At 37.8% G+C, this 16,997-nt stretch overlaps 1 protein-coding gene across 1 annotated transcript in view; it reads right to left on the bottom strand.

Moving 5' to 3' along the window:
- Positions 1-16,997, bottom strand: part of lysmd4 (LysM, putative peptidoglycan-binding, domain containing 4) — a 125,295-nt gene that overhangs the window by 57,243 nt on the left and 51,055 nt on the right. The window contains exon 4 of the mRNA XM_085461756.1: positions 16,795-16,923. Within this exon, the coding sequence (XP_085317882.1) occupies positions 16,795-16,923 (129 nt within the window). The remainder of the gene's footprint in view (positions 1-16,794; positions 16,924-16,997) is intronic.

The raw sequence follows: 16,997 nt of genomic DNA, 5'->3' as shown, positions 1-16,997 counted from the left end.
TTGAGCATTGAGGTCACATCCTACATACTGTCTTACTTTTGTCCGTGACGCGCTTACCATCAGGGTCATGCTTCACATGAAAACCAAAGTAGATTCCAAAGGCCAGATCTGAATGAGGGTGGGGGAGGTTCAATTTCGGGTAGCGTTGAGGCAGTTGCCATGTTGCGACGAGCTTAGCTTCTGTCTTGCTAGCTTGCGCTGCACTCAGTAGATCTGCACTCAACAGTGCAGCCTAGGCGGAGTAGTCAAATGCAGATTCACTGAGCGCTCAACACAGACAGCATCGTCAGAAGAAAAGTTGATAAAATAAATAAAAAAATTTGTATTGTTCGATACATATGCGTACCGAATCGAAAGTACTGTATCGAACGGTTCAATATCAATACAAGTATTGTTACACCCCTAATAGATAGATATCTATATCTATATACATATATATAGATGTATAGATATATATAGATATATATACACACACTTGAGATCTACTCAAGTGTCCAACATGCTTAAACTTTATTTACATTTACAGACCAGATATCCCAGTGCTGCAAGGTAAACTGCAGTTGTGTTTGATGTTATTGCACCAGACTATTTGTAATAAAATAAGGGCTTATAACATAGTCACTATCCACACCTCACTCTGTTCTCCAATATGGCGCTGAATTGATATGCAGTTTAATAATGTGCTAGGAGCTGATGTGATGTAAATGAAAGTAATTAGGGAAATGTCAAACACAATTAATAAAACAGGTTTAAGTTGTGAAAACACTTGTCAGTGGAATGAATGAAGATTTCGCCTCTTGTCTCCCAGTTACTGCCCTCCCTTTTTGCTGCTGTTCAATTAGGTCACAGATTGCTCCTAAGTTACTGCTCCCCTCTCACTTTCCCTTTTACCCTCTATCTCTTGTTCTCACAACCTTTCCAATTCTATGCATGAAGACCTGCGAAAAAGGAGGGGGAGCCACCATCCTGCGGAAGGGAAATAAATTTGCCTGTCCATCCACCGCCTGGATGAAATTAATTGCAGACTCCTCATGCTGTCTGGGTACAACTGGGGCATTAACATAAGCAATTTGCGTCCAACTTCTTCTGCCGGCTGTTTAATAGAGCATCGGACCTGGCCGATAAGGCTTAAGGTCCCTGACGCATTAGCATTTTCATAATATCAAAATATTATAGCACCATGATTTGCTAAAGCCCATTCATTATTGATAAGAACAAAAGGTTTTATAAATTACAAAAGGGGATCATGACCCATAATTACGGCAAGCAAATTAGGGTGTGCAGTAAAGTCAGTTACATTTTGAAGAAAAATAATGATGCCAGAGACCTTTCTCCTTCCCTCAGGATTGAAAAAAATAATAGATTCCTTCACAGACTCACATGAGGTTGTGGAGCATGTTCACAGGTTCACGAGGGACAATGTCTGCACAAGAAAGAGTGCAAGTGTCTGTGGCCCAGACTCCATAATGCATGTGTAAAATAGCTCTTAGGCAGCTTAATGCTATTGTAATGAACATTCTCAGACAGGATAGTCATGAAAGTAAAGATAATTCACAACATTTTCACTAAATAATGCTGAAATATGACAGGATCGTTCAACACTCAGAAATTGCAATATCGATGTGTTTCAGTACTCAAGTTTGGCCGGCAGTGCTTGTGAAGAATTTTAACTCTGTTAGTCAGGGTTGAACATTTAATTTACTTGAGATATTTTCTGGAAACATCTGGACTGGGCTTGGTGTAGGGCTGTAGTCAACCAGACAACTTGACAACTTGGAGTGTGTCACGATTTGGTCAGAGCAAATTAACCAACCAGTTGGCTCGTAAGTTACAGCATATTATACATTAATTTGTCACTAGAATTTTTAAATGAATTTGTGATCATAGAGTTATATGTTGTATAACTATATGTTGTTGTGAGTTTTTTTTAATTATTATTGCAATGATGATTATTTTAGTGCTAATAATATTACTGATGTTAACATCTTCAGAAATTGCAGATTATTTTTTTTGGTATAGTGATTATAACACTCCTGAGAGTGATCTTGTATATAATATTGTTAGTAATAGTAGAAAAAAAAACATGTCCTACAGGTGGTTTTTGTTCTGCAACGCATGGACTTTTAAGCAATTCAGTTTTTCAATGTTAGTGTTATCTGAGATTCATTAGAAGTGAGCTAACTAACTAATAAAAATATTTTTAGCACAGTTTATCATAATCAGGGTGTCGCTCCTTCTATCCTGCAAACCAGCATGGTGATATTGCTCATTACTAGTGAATTCTCATAAAAGCTGTGGACAGTTTGCTTTACTCCATGTTTATGGAGCAGTTTTATGGCATTGCTGTGTGTTTACTTCACACATTAAAAGCAGCTGTTGCACAGAGGATTAACTCACCCTTTAGAAAAACTTGCCATTAAACCATATTCATTACTTACAAAAACATTTTGACCAGTTTAGTACTTTAAGATTAAAGTACTAAATGCGCAACATTTTCAAACATGACTCTGAGAAAAAAAATTCACTGAAACTTGCTCATAGAAAACACATCTCCAAGCACAGCCGTTGCTGTCTTGTGTCACATGACCTGAAGCCTGTATATTGATTCACTAAACAGCCCCTTTTTTACTGTGTTCAAAAATCATTTCTCTGCTGTAAAACATGACCCTTCAAAACATTATCAAGGTACTGACAAGTCACTGCAATGTTTTGATCTTGAGACTGTTTAGGGTTTATTATTCTGTTTCAAGTTTTGAACCAAGCCAAGCTGCCATGATGTGAATCATGACCATGAAATGATTTGATCGGGATCAAAAAGACAAAAGAAAAGAAAGAAAAGTGAAGCCCATAACAAATTGCAAATCTTAGAGTCAATAGTGAATGAATTCCCACCTTCTTGAATTTAATCCTTTAACCTATTATAGTGTTTATGTAATTAATAATAATGTTATGTATTAATAGTTTTCTATACTTTTTGTATATTTTGTATACGTTTTTGTATATTTATTAACGTTTTTTTTGTATATTATTTTGTAGATTTTGTTTAAGCAACCTCCACCAATCAGAGGCTTTAATATTTCAGCGCAGGACTGAAGGAAGAATAGTTATTTTCTGAGATTTTGGGAAGGTAATTATCAAACAGACTTGTTGCTTCTACATGAGTCCATATCATAATTTTACAGTATCGTAGGTTGTAGTAAGTCTGCTTTGATTGGTTACAACATTACGACTGATAATTACTAAATCTATAGAGAATGAATGGGATTTACTTCCAGAATCTCAAGGCTGAGATCCACACAGCAGGCATCATGAAAGCTACAAGTCACTTGCGTTTTTGTTGTCTTTTCTACTGCTTCTTGTGTCTCTTTTGTTTAGTTTGATGTATTTTAAAGGCCCTTCCCCGATCTGCAAAAAAGCTTTTGGCTATAAATGCTTGGGTATGTGGAAATGGTTCATACATATTGTCCCTATTCAAATGAACTAAATAAATAAGTAAATGTAGGTAGCATGAAGCAACGTTCAGTGGCCTGTGTATCTACAGTATGTGTGTAGAGCTCACACAATAGGTGTACAGTCTTACATGAATTAGAATGAGCACAGGCGTTTAGTTTGCTATGGGTAGCTTCACTAACATTAGTTCACATTAGCTGATGCTAGCATCAGCCTGCACTGAGTTTTGCCCAAGCACTGCAGATTCCAAATATGGCTTTCTAAATGCAGTTTTCAATAATGAATGAGGTGTCCAGCATGCTTCAGTTTAAACTGCTGAGCTGTTTCCACGCTGCAAAGTTGAAAGTTCACTTTACTCAAATCAGCTTCTATTTTTGGACGTTTTCTTCACAAAGAAGCGCGTCAGTACCACAAGGTACATGAAGCCAACATTATACTGAGCAAGGGTGGAGCATAGTCACAAAATGTAGGTGGTAAATGTATGCTGAGTTCATTTTAAATGTTCTAGATTAGATCGGAGTGTTTTCTTCGTAAGCACTACTTTCCTTAAAGCTACAGTTAAATTTCCTGACTTATTTCATAAAATGTCTTGTTGGAATGTTGCATGTGTTGATATTTAGAGATGTTTACTCAGTGATCACGTCAACAAATCTAGGAGAAGGAAGAGAAATACAAATATGAACTCAAGGTGTCTGCCACATTTATCTTTAGGTGTTAGTGTGTAGCTAGGTGCTCAGTCTAGTTATATTTTAAAACAGCCTGTGGAAATTATTCTGTGTTATCTTATTCAGGCTTGTAAAGTGAACTCAAAGTTTGATTGTGCCCTACTGGGCCTGTCTAATCACTGCCACACTGCGTCCCACAGTGCTCCAAGCTCGTTATCATTCATTAACCTCTAGCTATGATGTCTCTCTGTCTTCCCCTTTCAGTCACACAGCATTTTCAAATCATACATATATTTTGCTGAAACAACAGTGACCACGTAGGAAGAATATATTGTGAGTCCAGGCCTTTGTTAAAGGTGACTTATTCACCACTCTCACGTCTTGTCCCCGTCTCAATTTCTCTCCATCTAATCTCCCTCCGTCTATAACAATAAGAATTAATTAGCCTGCTTATTTTTCTCTGGTTGTAGAGAGGCTCCCCATCTGGATGGGAGACAGCCCTTGTGCCTGATTAATGGTGTGGAGAGACAGTTGCCAATTTTGAAGCCTTGGTGTCTGGCCCGGGTCAGAACTTCCAGAAGGCAGCCTAATGTTAGACCAGAAAAAAAAGAAAGAAAGAAAAAAAACCACCTCAGAGATTATTGTACTCTTTTTTTTTTTTTAGAGTTGGAGCTGCTTAAGTTAGTTTCAATACTTGTGCTTAATGGCAACTGATGTAGCAGAATAAGGACATAAAACCTTTAAAGAAAAATAAACCTAGTAGTTTATACAAATTTTTATTTTGCATTGTTTTTTGGTTAAAATTCACTTTATGTTGTTTTTATTGCTGTTTTTATTCATGACCTTAAAATGTAAAATCTGTGTTTCCAGTGTCTATATTTATATAGTCTGTGGCTGTGTTCTTTCCTCCATTTATATTTACATAACTAGTTTGGCCATTTCCCCAATGACGACTTACTTCTATTAGTACTCTTTGAAAGCTCTACTTGTGCTTTTGGCCAGCTAGATTTCTGGACCAGGAAAAAGAAGGTCAAAGCTCTATTGCCACTGGAGCCTTGACACATTTGCCTCAAATGTGTCAAAGAGAAGATGACATTTACAGCCTGGTGAAGTGACTGCCTCCCTGCCCATCAGGCACCCCTGAAGTAATAAATGTTTACCTTTCGGAAGGAGGTTCAGGATTCTTTTTGTTAGATTTTTTAAGGATTTTTGGCACACTTGGGTCCTATTTTTTCACTTTCCATCTCATTTAAAACTTCACTGTTGTTTACACAGAACTGAAATGGTTGTTTTTTATGTGGATTTAAAAATCTGTTCATTTGGTTTAACTAATGCTGAGCGTTAGCCTTAAGATGACTAAATCCGTCGTTGTCTTCTTAGCATGATGTGCACTGATTATTGAACAGTTAGTCAGTGACCGTATTACATTCTATTACTGTTGTACATATTGTGGAAAAGCAATAAAGTTTGATTATGGTTTAAAAAAATATCCTATAATATACCTTCTAGTGACCTTCTATTTGCTTAATATCCAACTCTGCAAATGTAATGTTGCAATGTATGGTACATATATGTAATCCATATAATACTGTAATAACTGCAGATCCTCAGTAACCAATAATACGTAAAAATAATGCATGACTATGTTGAGGCATATGTGGCTCAGCTCAGAGGTTAATTTACGAAACAACCACATCCCAGTGAAATCACACAGATCCAACTTTTACCATCTCACCATGTTTATTAGTGTTATCACTCTTGTGATCACTCTTGTGATCACACCTGACTTTGCACTTTGAAACCATTCTTATGGAAGCCCTTAGAAATCAGGAATGTGTAACAAACACGTTGAGTATGCTTAGTTTGACCTATGCTGACAAGAAATGTACTTTATAAGTATTTGTATCCTTAACTGAACAGCAGACAATATGCAATACATGCTTGAACTACAGATGACTTGAGCTAGTACTGAATCGATGGCAAGCAGCAAAAATGTGAAAACCAGATGAAGAGAAAAGCGATGTCTAGGCCTTGAGGGCCATGATGCGTAACATCACACCAGACTCTTATCTCTGGACACATCTTTTCCCTAAGAGGATTCTACACTCCAGCAACCAGCAGGATTCAAAGGTATATCAGGTGCATGACCTTAGGGTTAGTGAAATCTACAACCAAGCAGAAGCAGCTTAAAAAGGCAAACACTGAACTACACATCACGTGGCCTCATAACATCTTCGTATACACATTAGGAATATACCTATTGTGAAATCATGGCTGATACCAGTAATAATTAAGGTTTGGCTGACAGTTGATTTAGATATTGATTTATTTTCTGTGTGTGTGATGGGCAGTGGGGGTATTGTTATTTATTCAGGGGTACCAAGGAAACTGTTTTAGTCTTTTAGCCATTCATCACACTATCACTGAATAAGCACAAACTCAATCATAAAAATATATAAAAATGGGCCACATGAGGATTACAAAATTAATGTTACACAACAGACAAACACTGGCCACTGCCGCTGGTGAATGTCATCTTATTAGCTGATAGGTAAACCGGTGCATCCCTACCACACGTGTGCACATGCACCACACTCAGCTTACTAGGCTTTCCATCTTATTTTCACTCATACAGTAACCTACAGCAGCGGTTCTCAACCCCCGGGCCTCAGACCGGTACCGGTCCGTGAGTCGTTTGGTACCGGGCCGCAAGAGTTGAGGCTCAGGTGTGAAATGTATGGTTTTCAGGGTTTTTATCGGTTTTCAGCGTTATTTTGTTATCGTTTTTATCGTTAACTCGGTTTTCCTGGGTCTTATCACGTGTGTTATGAATAAATCTTCTTTTTTTCGGTACCGGTACTAGTTTTATTTTGTTGTATTTATCCGCGACACATTAAAGGCCGGTCCGTGAAAATATTGTCGGGCATAAACCGGTCCGTGGCGCAAAAAAGGTTGGGGACCGCTGCCCTACAGTACAATCTCATCAACTCAAGGTTTGCCTTTATCTGGTAGAGGTATAGATCTACACCTTTCTGTGTGTTATGTAAGCTTGACATATTTGAAGTTTTTCTTTTTTTCCTATGCTTTACCTTCTAATACTCCTTCACGAGTTTAAATTGAATTTGATTCAATGCTCATTGACTTTGCATTATGCTAAGCATAATTCATATTGTGCTGTAACTTTGAAAAAATATAGATTGATCATTATTCAGTTTTCCCCTCATTAACCTTTGGTTCATTGCTTAATGTGTCATAGGTCAAAGGCCATTGTAATCTCTCTCAATGGAGACACTGTTCTTGATCAATAGGCTTCTTGCTCAGCAGCTCACATTGTTTTATTTTCCTGCTTGTGTTCCAGGGTAAGGTGTGAAAGGATCATTCCAAGTCTCAAAGGAGAGACTTCTTTCAATATCCTCAAAGTAGCGGATCCCACCCACTCAATTGTTCTCTACATAATCATATAAAAAGATTCAGGAAGAGTTGTTTTTTATTGTTGTTGTGTTTTTCCTCTGCTGAACAATGCCCTTCCGCCACAGGGTCCCATAACAGGCCACCAGTCTATGCTCAGCTCACCTCCACCCCTCATCCCACCCTTGCTATCTCGTTTTCCTCATCTGGCCCGGGCCCACTTCCACATCTACATCCCATTGTCCGAGTGAAGGCAGCACGCGCAGGGCTTTGGCCAGTCCAAACATACGCATCTCTCTCTCTGGATGACTGCCAGCAATCTTTAAAAACATAAACGTTGTTTCTTTCCAAATCAATTTAGTAGTTGTGTTTTAATACTGGAACAAAGATTACAGTCACTTTGCCTGTCAGTAAGGCTCCGTCTATTCTTTTTGCGAGGCTTTTTATAAATGTGTCGCGGTGTGTGTCTGGATTCATGCATGCACGTGTGTCGGAAAACCCAAATCCCAATCATTCATGTATTCCCCCAAGGTGGGCCAGAAAGTGTGTGTCTGTGTATGTGTTTGTCACTGTCCCCTGTCAGGAAAGAAGGTTGGAGCGTGTTCTCCGGACAAACCCCCTTTGGCTGAGGAAGTGCTCCTCTATATTGGCCTCTTTGTGGCTCGCTAATCGAGCTTTCCTGTCAGCAGGCAGCAGAGTCCCAGTGCAGGGTGCACTACGTGATACAGACCCACTCCGGTGCTCCAAGGGAAGTTCTGGGATCAGCAGATAACAGCACAGCTCCCTCATCTAACACGCAGAACAGTGTTACCTCTCTGTCTGTCTCTCTGTCCTTGCATGAATAAGGACAACACCAATTTTAACCATTAAAAAGATCCATTATTCCTAGCTGCTAGCTGGCAGTCTTCTCTGGAAACCCCACAATTCCCTTTTAAGCCTTTTATAGAACAATGTATAATAACAGTACTTTCCAAATTGGGGATTAAATAAAAAACGACATCAAAGGTAACGTGTCTTAAATATCATGTCTGATATAAGTTAGCAGTGTAACATGTTGTGTTACAAAGCTCTCTTAAACATTTATGCTACACTGCTTTCCCCATGTGTCTGGTTTGCTGAGTTTGTAATTAAAATAGACTATTATCCCTCACCCACCTGAATCTTGCTCCACAGTGGGCCATTGTGGAAACTAGCCCTCTTATCAAACGTAAAAGCATTCCAGTGCTATCTGAGAAGACTGGCCACAAAGCACCCATGTTCTGGTATTCACAATCAGCTATAAAATAATTGACTGTGGAAGTCACTTTTGTTTAAATTTTTGTGTTAGTCAAGCATTTACGTAGGAGGTTTCAAGGACACTTTAGAACATAGCAAATACCTTCAGAGGGACACCATGAAATTCTGATTTTAATTTGTTATCAGCAGTCTTTTTTATATTCCCCAATATAAGTTAGCTCAGAGGATTGATACAAGTGATACTGTATTTCTGTGAATATAAACAAACATGCAGAGAGATGACATCCTGTTTTGTTTTATCTCTCTGCTAAGCAAGTCCCTAATAACAATGTGAAGCATTTGAATCTTAAACTCAATTAGCCAAGCATTTTTAGTCAACTCCCTAATTCTAGTAAAGAGAAAATAGGTGTTACCAAATCCTGTATGTAACAATTATCAACTTTTAATGGATGGATGGAATAATTTATTTACAACAACAACAACAAGAAACCATGTTAATCCCATTAAAACCATATATAACATATATAAATATAACCCTCATATTATATAACAAACTATCTTTACTTAAGGAATTCTACATTCGTATGCACACAATATGCCTTTTTTATAATTACTCATTAATTATTAAGTAGCAAATATAATTCCTTGATGCTAACTTTGTTTTCCTTTTAATCAAAAGCCAAATGATATTATTCTCAAGTTTTGTTCAGGTTTTTATGGCTTTAGTATTTAACACATAACTCTAAAGTATAAAATCTGGTTCCCTGTATTTCTAAACAATCACAGGAAATGCACTTCTGATACCGGTGAATAATAATGACTTTCACTGGTGACATTTTCCAGTGGCATATGGCAGTAAGCTCATGGGAGAGCACAGCTTTTTGATGCGTACTCTGAGTCGGAACGACCAAAGGACAATTCTGGGCATGTGTTGCCTTCTGTCTTGCCTTGTGAAATGATAATGTGGCCTCAAAAAGATTCTGAAGCCGATGAGTTTTCAGGAAGATATACATGGAAAAAATAGAGGATGTGATTATTGTACATGTGTGTAAGTGGTAGTCTATATATAGTATATTTGTATCCTTGTGTTAGATGTGTGTTGTTTTACTGGTTTCTTGAGTGGCCACTTGAGATTGAATCCAAAGGCAAGTCAGTCATCATAGACTTCCATGTTAAAATGCCCAGCTAAACAGCATTAATAAGTATGATAGTAGGCTTACTGTATGGTGAGGAAAAAAACTGTAACTGAACAACCGACTCTTATTTTTAAGCACACTAGTTCAGTTTTGCCGAGATTTAAAGTTACGGCTGCTTTGACTAACAGATGTGCCAACACACAGTTATGTTTGTGTGGATCTTGCCTTATTAAAGTCTGTGGATGCAGCTTGCAAACTGAAATGCATCAGACACATTTTCTCTTCTCACTACTTTATGTTTTAGATAAAGGGCTGTGTCTAGAGCATGCAGAGAGCAGGAAATGGGGACACCCACTTGCTCAATAATGTCCTCTCTATTCTCACGCAAGCGCAAGTGGACGTCACATAGGCTCGATTGGAGAGAGCTGGCAGGTTAAAGAAGGTGTAATGTCTGATTCAGACTGATAAGGATATTTCTATTCTTAAATACTAAGAATGGAAACAGTTATAAAGAAAAATCACAGCTTTAGCACATGTGTGGAAACACCTTATGTTACCAAGCAAATACTTGTTTCTTGAGAGTTCTTTTGGATTAATCTAGTGCAATTAACATTTCATTAGACCATTAACATAAATGTTCAAGGCTACTTTGTTTCTGATGTTTCTTCTTGTTGGTAGTCACGTGGAATTTAATAGGTTGTATCGCAACTGTGTTGCTGAAAACAATTGCCTATTTCAGCTGGAAACAACGCTCAAGAGTGCAGTGATAGCGACACCAAAACACTAAAGTATGTGTGTGTTTAATAAGGTGCTGGAAACAATCCTGAGAGATTTCGTTCCATATTGACATGAATGTTCATCTGATAATAAAGACCCTGCCAAATATCTCCGCCATTACCCCATCATGAGCTTTTATCTTGTTTGCATCAATTGTCATATCCGACTATCATATCAGGAATCAAGTATCATCAGACCAAGCAACATTTGCATAAATTTTCTTTTACACATTGTACCCACATTGAAGATTCCTGTTCCTAGATGTCAGGAGCAGCATCCGGTGTGGACTTCTGCTGCTGTAGTCCATCTGACTCAAGGTTCATTCAGAGATGCTCTTTTGCATATCTTGGTTATAACGAGTGGTTATTTGATTTCCTTTTGTCTTTCTATCGAATTGAAGCAGTCTGTTAATTTTCCTCTGACTTCTGACATCAGCAAAGCCTTTACCATATTTTTCAGACCATAAGGCGTACCTACTTATAAGGCGCACTGTCGATGAACGGGTCTGTTTTCATACATAAGGCGCATTAAGCGAAACAAGCATTAGCATTTTTCCTCCAGCTTCACTGTTTATGTTATGCTAACATAGATGTGTCGCTACGATCACGTAGCACATCATTATATACCAGCAAGCCAAACTTCAGTAACCCTACAAACGTCACTGCTGTTTAGTTTTCTGTCTTCATTGTGTTCCTGTAACAAAAGTAATAGCAGAGCTGTACGTTTTAATTTTTTCAGAAAATGGTATATCATGTTTAGGTGGAAATTAGCGAGCTAACTTCCTGCTAACTTCTAACTCTGTTAAATGTAATAAATTCAGTTTTCATGGATGCCTGGATGTTAAACTTAATTGTTACACCTGGTAAAGCAGCAACACTCATCATTTTATGAAACATGAAAGAATTTAGACAGTTTTTAACTCTCTGTGATGCCACAGTGTTCGTTTGACTTTGGGACCTGAAGCGGACAGAGTTTTGGACCCAGACCACTCTGCGAGGCTCCTGACTCATAGCCGTAATGCGGTGCAGCTTCATAGCTTACCAAAGTCGTACTAAAACATTTTTGACAGATTTCTGAGAGCCGTGTACCACATAAAATTGGTTCGAGGTCAGTAAGCACAACCAGAATTCATACATAAGGCCCACCGGATTATAAGCCGCACTGTCATTTGAGAAAATTAAAAGATTTTAAGGGCGCCCTATAGTGCGGAAAATATGGTATATACAAATTTATTCTTATATATTTATACAGATTTCTTTCTAATGTTGAAGATGTTGGGATTTCTTGATGTGATGCTTTATTGTTACAGTGTCAAAGGATTCCCATCAGCAATTAATTTTCAAGGCACAAAACTAAGGGCATGATAAGAGTGCGAGTGGTCATTAAGGTCAATCTAAAAATAGCAGCAGAAGATGACCTTGAAGGGGAGACTGGTGAGATTTAAATCACATGGTGTTTTTGATCTTTTCATGGAAGCCCTGTAACATTTTGTTTAGTTTTATAGTTCATCTTGAATCATGTAGCTTCAGCTCTCAGGGACTGTACAGTAAGACTGTGTTTGGCTGTGACCCTCATGACTCTGTAACTTAGGTGTGAAATTGTCATACACACAGTTGAGCAAATAAGTATCACATTTTGGCACGCATAAAAGCTCTGCTAAATTTGTGTGTAAAAAGACACACAAACATTTTCATTCTGCAGTTTCCATAAACATAATCAAACTGAAAAGGGTAAAGCCAGAAATTAATTATCCATCCAAGGCAAATGTAGTGGAAAATATAATTTATGGAACAATTATGAAAATGGTGCACTTAAGTGAAAATGCCACAATGAATTAATTAATATTTCATTGGATTACTCTTTTAATTCTTAGCCCTGGTGAGTGTGATGGAATGTACAAGGCTATTGAGTGGAGTGGTATTTTAGGCTTTAGTTAGCCTAAAAAGGGGTTTGCACGGCTTTCAATCAGATTGCACTTTTGAAAGCTTGGTGTTATTATGGTCCAAAGGGTAAATGTTCTGCTGCCGATTAAAACACTTACAAGAGGAGACCTTGACTCTTGTTGCTGAGATATATTATACGATAAAGCATATTATCATATTCTGGACATTTTATAGCAGAATTAACTCTAAAATTAGGTATCAAATAAAAGTGTGTCTTTAAAGTGTCAATATATGCATATTGGCCTAATATGTAGGTAATTGTGTGCATGTGTGTCACCTCAAATGGTTCCTTTTTTCAATAATCTTCTTCACACAGAGACTCCTTTTGCAAAGAAGGGACTTGCCCTTCTTCCTGTCACCCGTCCACTGGGAACACTTCTCTATGTGCAGTCTCATTGGCATGCTAAAGAGCCCTGATATTTTTGTCTTACATTTAAAGAGGGAATTACGCTGAGCCATTGAGGGCTTATGTCCAGGGCATTTTAACTTTTTTCGTGGTTCTTGGAAGTCGTCCAAGTAGATTGAAAAGATGGGAAGGTTAAAGAATGGATAGAGAGGTTATTGACAGTGCTGAGGTTATTACTTTGAGGGACAAGCGGAAACAGTGTGTTGACTGTTAGCCAAAGACCAGCTTTGCTGTATTGCATGGGGGGCATAAGCGCCCGAGTGAGCTTTTTTCAGATGTTTCTTTTAGAAAGCCATTACAATGAAACCAAGTCTAAAGCAGCAATTTGTAAGTCAAGAGCCTGGCAAAGTGGGTAGTCTGGGAGAAAAAGGGAGTCGAAAGTGCATGGAGTGTAAAGTGAGAGCCTGGAGTCTGTTCAGGGCAAGTGGATCTCTGGCCTGCATTGCATGGCTTGTTGTTGTACAAAGCATCAATACTGTGTTGAAGCTCTTTTTGTAGCTTTAAGTAAAGATATCACTTATTGTGATATAACAATTAATACACTGGTAAAATATAAAATTTTGCAAGTTTTCAAATGAAAGGCAAGTGAATTTTTTTTATTTAATTTGAAAATCTGTTGCTTTAAAAATGTTTATTAAGTCCACAAAACTTGGAAGTGTGTGAATGCATGTTCCAAAAAAAGACTAAGTGGTAAAAGTATGTAAATGAAAGATTTGTTCTGATTTGGTCGAAGTTTAAAAATTTCAAAGCTGAGAAAACAGTAACTTATGCTTTTATGAAAACAGACCTCTAAGCAAATCACTCCGTGTAAGTTTTAAATGGCAATGGTCTGCCTTGCAAACTATAGCCCTTTTTCTAAACTCTACATTTTGTTAAAAATTCTGCTTTGCTTGTCTAATTTGACGATTTAAACAATGCTAAATATTAATAGTTTTGTATTGTCAATGGCAGACCCAAATTGTGGCTCTTCTTAGCTTTGGGCAAATCACTAAAATGACAAATGGGCATGTGATAAATCCTCCTCTTTGCATTTTCTGGAAAGTTAGCTCACCAGCACATTAGTTCTGCCGCACACCCTCCTGAAAATTTACCCCTTAAATCTGACACTTCACCATCTAAAGAGCCTAAAGCCACCTCTGCTAACACTGAGGTATTAGAATACCCCAAACCCCAATCTCCCTTACCAAGAAACCCAACAATGGCTGTGGAACAAACAAACAAAAAACAAAAACAATACTGGTTATCACAAAATGCTTAGCCAGTGTTTGATTTGTGCTTTGTGGGTTATTATAGAAACATGGCAGCAAAGTGTGTTGAAGTCTGTGCAAGAAGATCTGCTTTCAGTGGATGTAAGTTTATGAGCCAGGTACCATTCCTGTACTTCATTCAAATTGAGCTCGCACTATTTCCTTTTTAATTCAACTTTAAAAATAAATGCATACATGAAACCATGAAAATAAAATATGGTGTTCTCTGTATAAACTAATATGAAATATTAGCATTAGCTATTAGCTATTTTACATGAGACTAGTGCTGAAGAAACTGCATTGTTTTGACTGGGTCGGAGTGCTCTATGGTGAGGCAAGCTCTAATGGGATCTTAGAATTACCCTTCAGAGTAAGGCTGTAACTGGACCGGATTTAATCTCAATTTTACTGTCCAGACTCAGGCTTTCCAGCTCTTTGGGCTATTTAGCTGCATTAGACTCCACACCCTTTGGCATCTCCCCATAGGTAGCAGAACAATATGTGGAGGTATGTGAAGTGTTTTATTTAGTTGGGATGTTTAATGTATGGCTGTTTCCTTCCCATGCACCATGCACCTTCATCATGCTTTTTTTTGGTATTTTTTATTGTTAAATGCTTTTGTTTACCACTGCCACTTCCTGACCACTGATCAGTGATAATATTAGTTTGTAGCCAGGACGTTGGGAATGTCACATTCAAATAGAAATACACTGATCGTTCAAATGCTAAACCCCTCTTGGCATTAGCATCATGTCCCATGTTGTCCCACACAAACATACTCTTTGTCCCACAGTTAGTTTGTTGACATCTGGTCATCCAATGCATAGTCACCCCCAAGAGAAACCCTATTCAGAAAGCACGGGATGAAACTAACATATATAATTAACGTATGTAATGTCAATGATGGCAACCGTGGCTGCTACCATTGCATTCCTGTTTCATGTGAAAAATCATTATTTCTAACCTTCATAGTGTCATGACTACATTCACTGCAATGCATTTGATGTACACCACTTCTTATCAAAAGCCCTGGTGACCCTAAACGTTTGATTGATCGTGTACATGTATATATTACGTATATAGTGTGAACAGAAATAAATGAAAATAATTATATTTCTGTTACACATGGTTCTCCTGAATCTATTGTAAGATGTGCTGCATGGAGTATAGACTTTAGTAATATTTTTTCTTATTTGTAAAAGAAATGTAGTTGTGTAAATTTATAGAATCTCTGATCCTTCACCGCAACTACTGTGAGTGAAAATGCCGGCATACACTAAGCTTTCTGGGAAATTACAGAGTGACATGTTAACTGTTGCCTCTTAGGCAGGCATTTCTGATAGAGTCCCTGAAGTATCAAAACGATTATGAGAGCCATGGGCTGCCACTGGAAACAAACTCACTGACACGCTGATAAAATCCTTGCCCCGTGTTTATATGCCATTTTGCAAAGAAATCAGAAAAGGTAATCATGTATGGAAGCTGAGGTTAAGAAGCAATGTAACAGTCTATTAAGTTTAATATAGATATGTAGAATAAGCATATGTAGGGAGACATTAGCATAAATCTTGGTTACACACGAATGGTGCTGTGCACTCTATTCTCCCTGCAGTCGGGTCTAATGACAAATACTGTGAATGAGCCATGCCAGCCAGCTGACTGCTCACTTGAGCTCTCAATTAGCTCCCCAGTCTTATATACCAGTCTATTCGGAGTTACAGCAGTAATCAGAGTTTTTTTAAATGATGGTAACTCTTATTTAAACAACACTGATAACAAATAACTTTTTAATACTACTTTAAATAATCTCAAGTACTCCTGTTAAAAATAGTTTCCCAATTTCCCCCTATAACCAAAATATTTTGGTTTCAGTTTAAAACCTTTCATTTATATTTTAAAGTGTTGTTGGACACTGTTATTCAATGACTAATAAGTCATCATGGTACATGTCAGCGTCTTGTTCAAGGATGCACCGTATTTCTCTCAAATTACAAAGTGGCAAAATTGTAATTGTCTTTATCACCAAACTAAATGATGTTGCTTGGCAAAAAACTAGCTTTTGTAATGGATGGCGCTCATTTCACTGGGTGATGCATACCAAGCATAGAAAATGTTAAAAAAAAAATACAAACATTTAGCTTAGTAAAATAATGCTCATGTGCACACACAAGCACGTGGGCTGAATAGAAGTTTCCCATAATGCATGTTTTTTGGGTGATGTTGGTGGGGGGGGGGGAGCTAGCTATTTTCTTTCATGAGAAACTCCATAGTGACTATTTTCATCATTTTAATTCTGCCCCAAAACATACCAGTGTTTTTTTCTCTTGTTTTGGCACAATTACTATAAATCATCTTTTTTCTGTGTCAACATTAACAACCAATGGCAAACTGCTCTAACTGTTATTGTAAAATTGATGTATCACACAATAGAAAGCACATATTCAACCATGGTGGTGCTTAGTGTAGCGCCCTCAGGGGCTAATTGGATTGGTGTTTAGCAAGACCTGCAGATGAAGCAAGGATTACCTTCATGCATAAAACTGTCTTTGTTTTTCTCTGTTGTCTTGTCTCTCCCTTCCCTCCTTGGCTGCTTTTCCCACCGCCTCCCACATCTGCGCGGGCCATCGAAGGAGTCATGTAAGCATACCTTTGTCCCTGCATGGGAGGAAGAAGAAATGATCTGGTATTAAATTTCAATAACACGTTTTCCCAGGTCCTCCAGAGTACAA

Source organism: Copadichromis virginalis, linkage group LG7 (assembly GCF_057382275.1).
Source record: "Copadichromis virginalis isolate Kocher_CV1m ecotype Utaka linkage group LG7, C_Virginalis_male_GT1.1, whole genome shotgun sequence".
Lineage (NCBI taxonomy): Eukaryota > Metazoa > Chordata > Actinopteri > Cichliformes > Cichlidae > Copadichromis > Copadichromis virginalis.
Note: the sequence above shows the minus strand (reverse complement) of the source record. Positions and strands in the feature narration are given on the sequence as shown.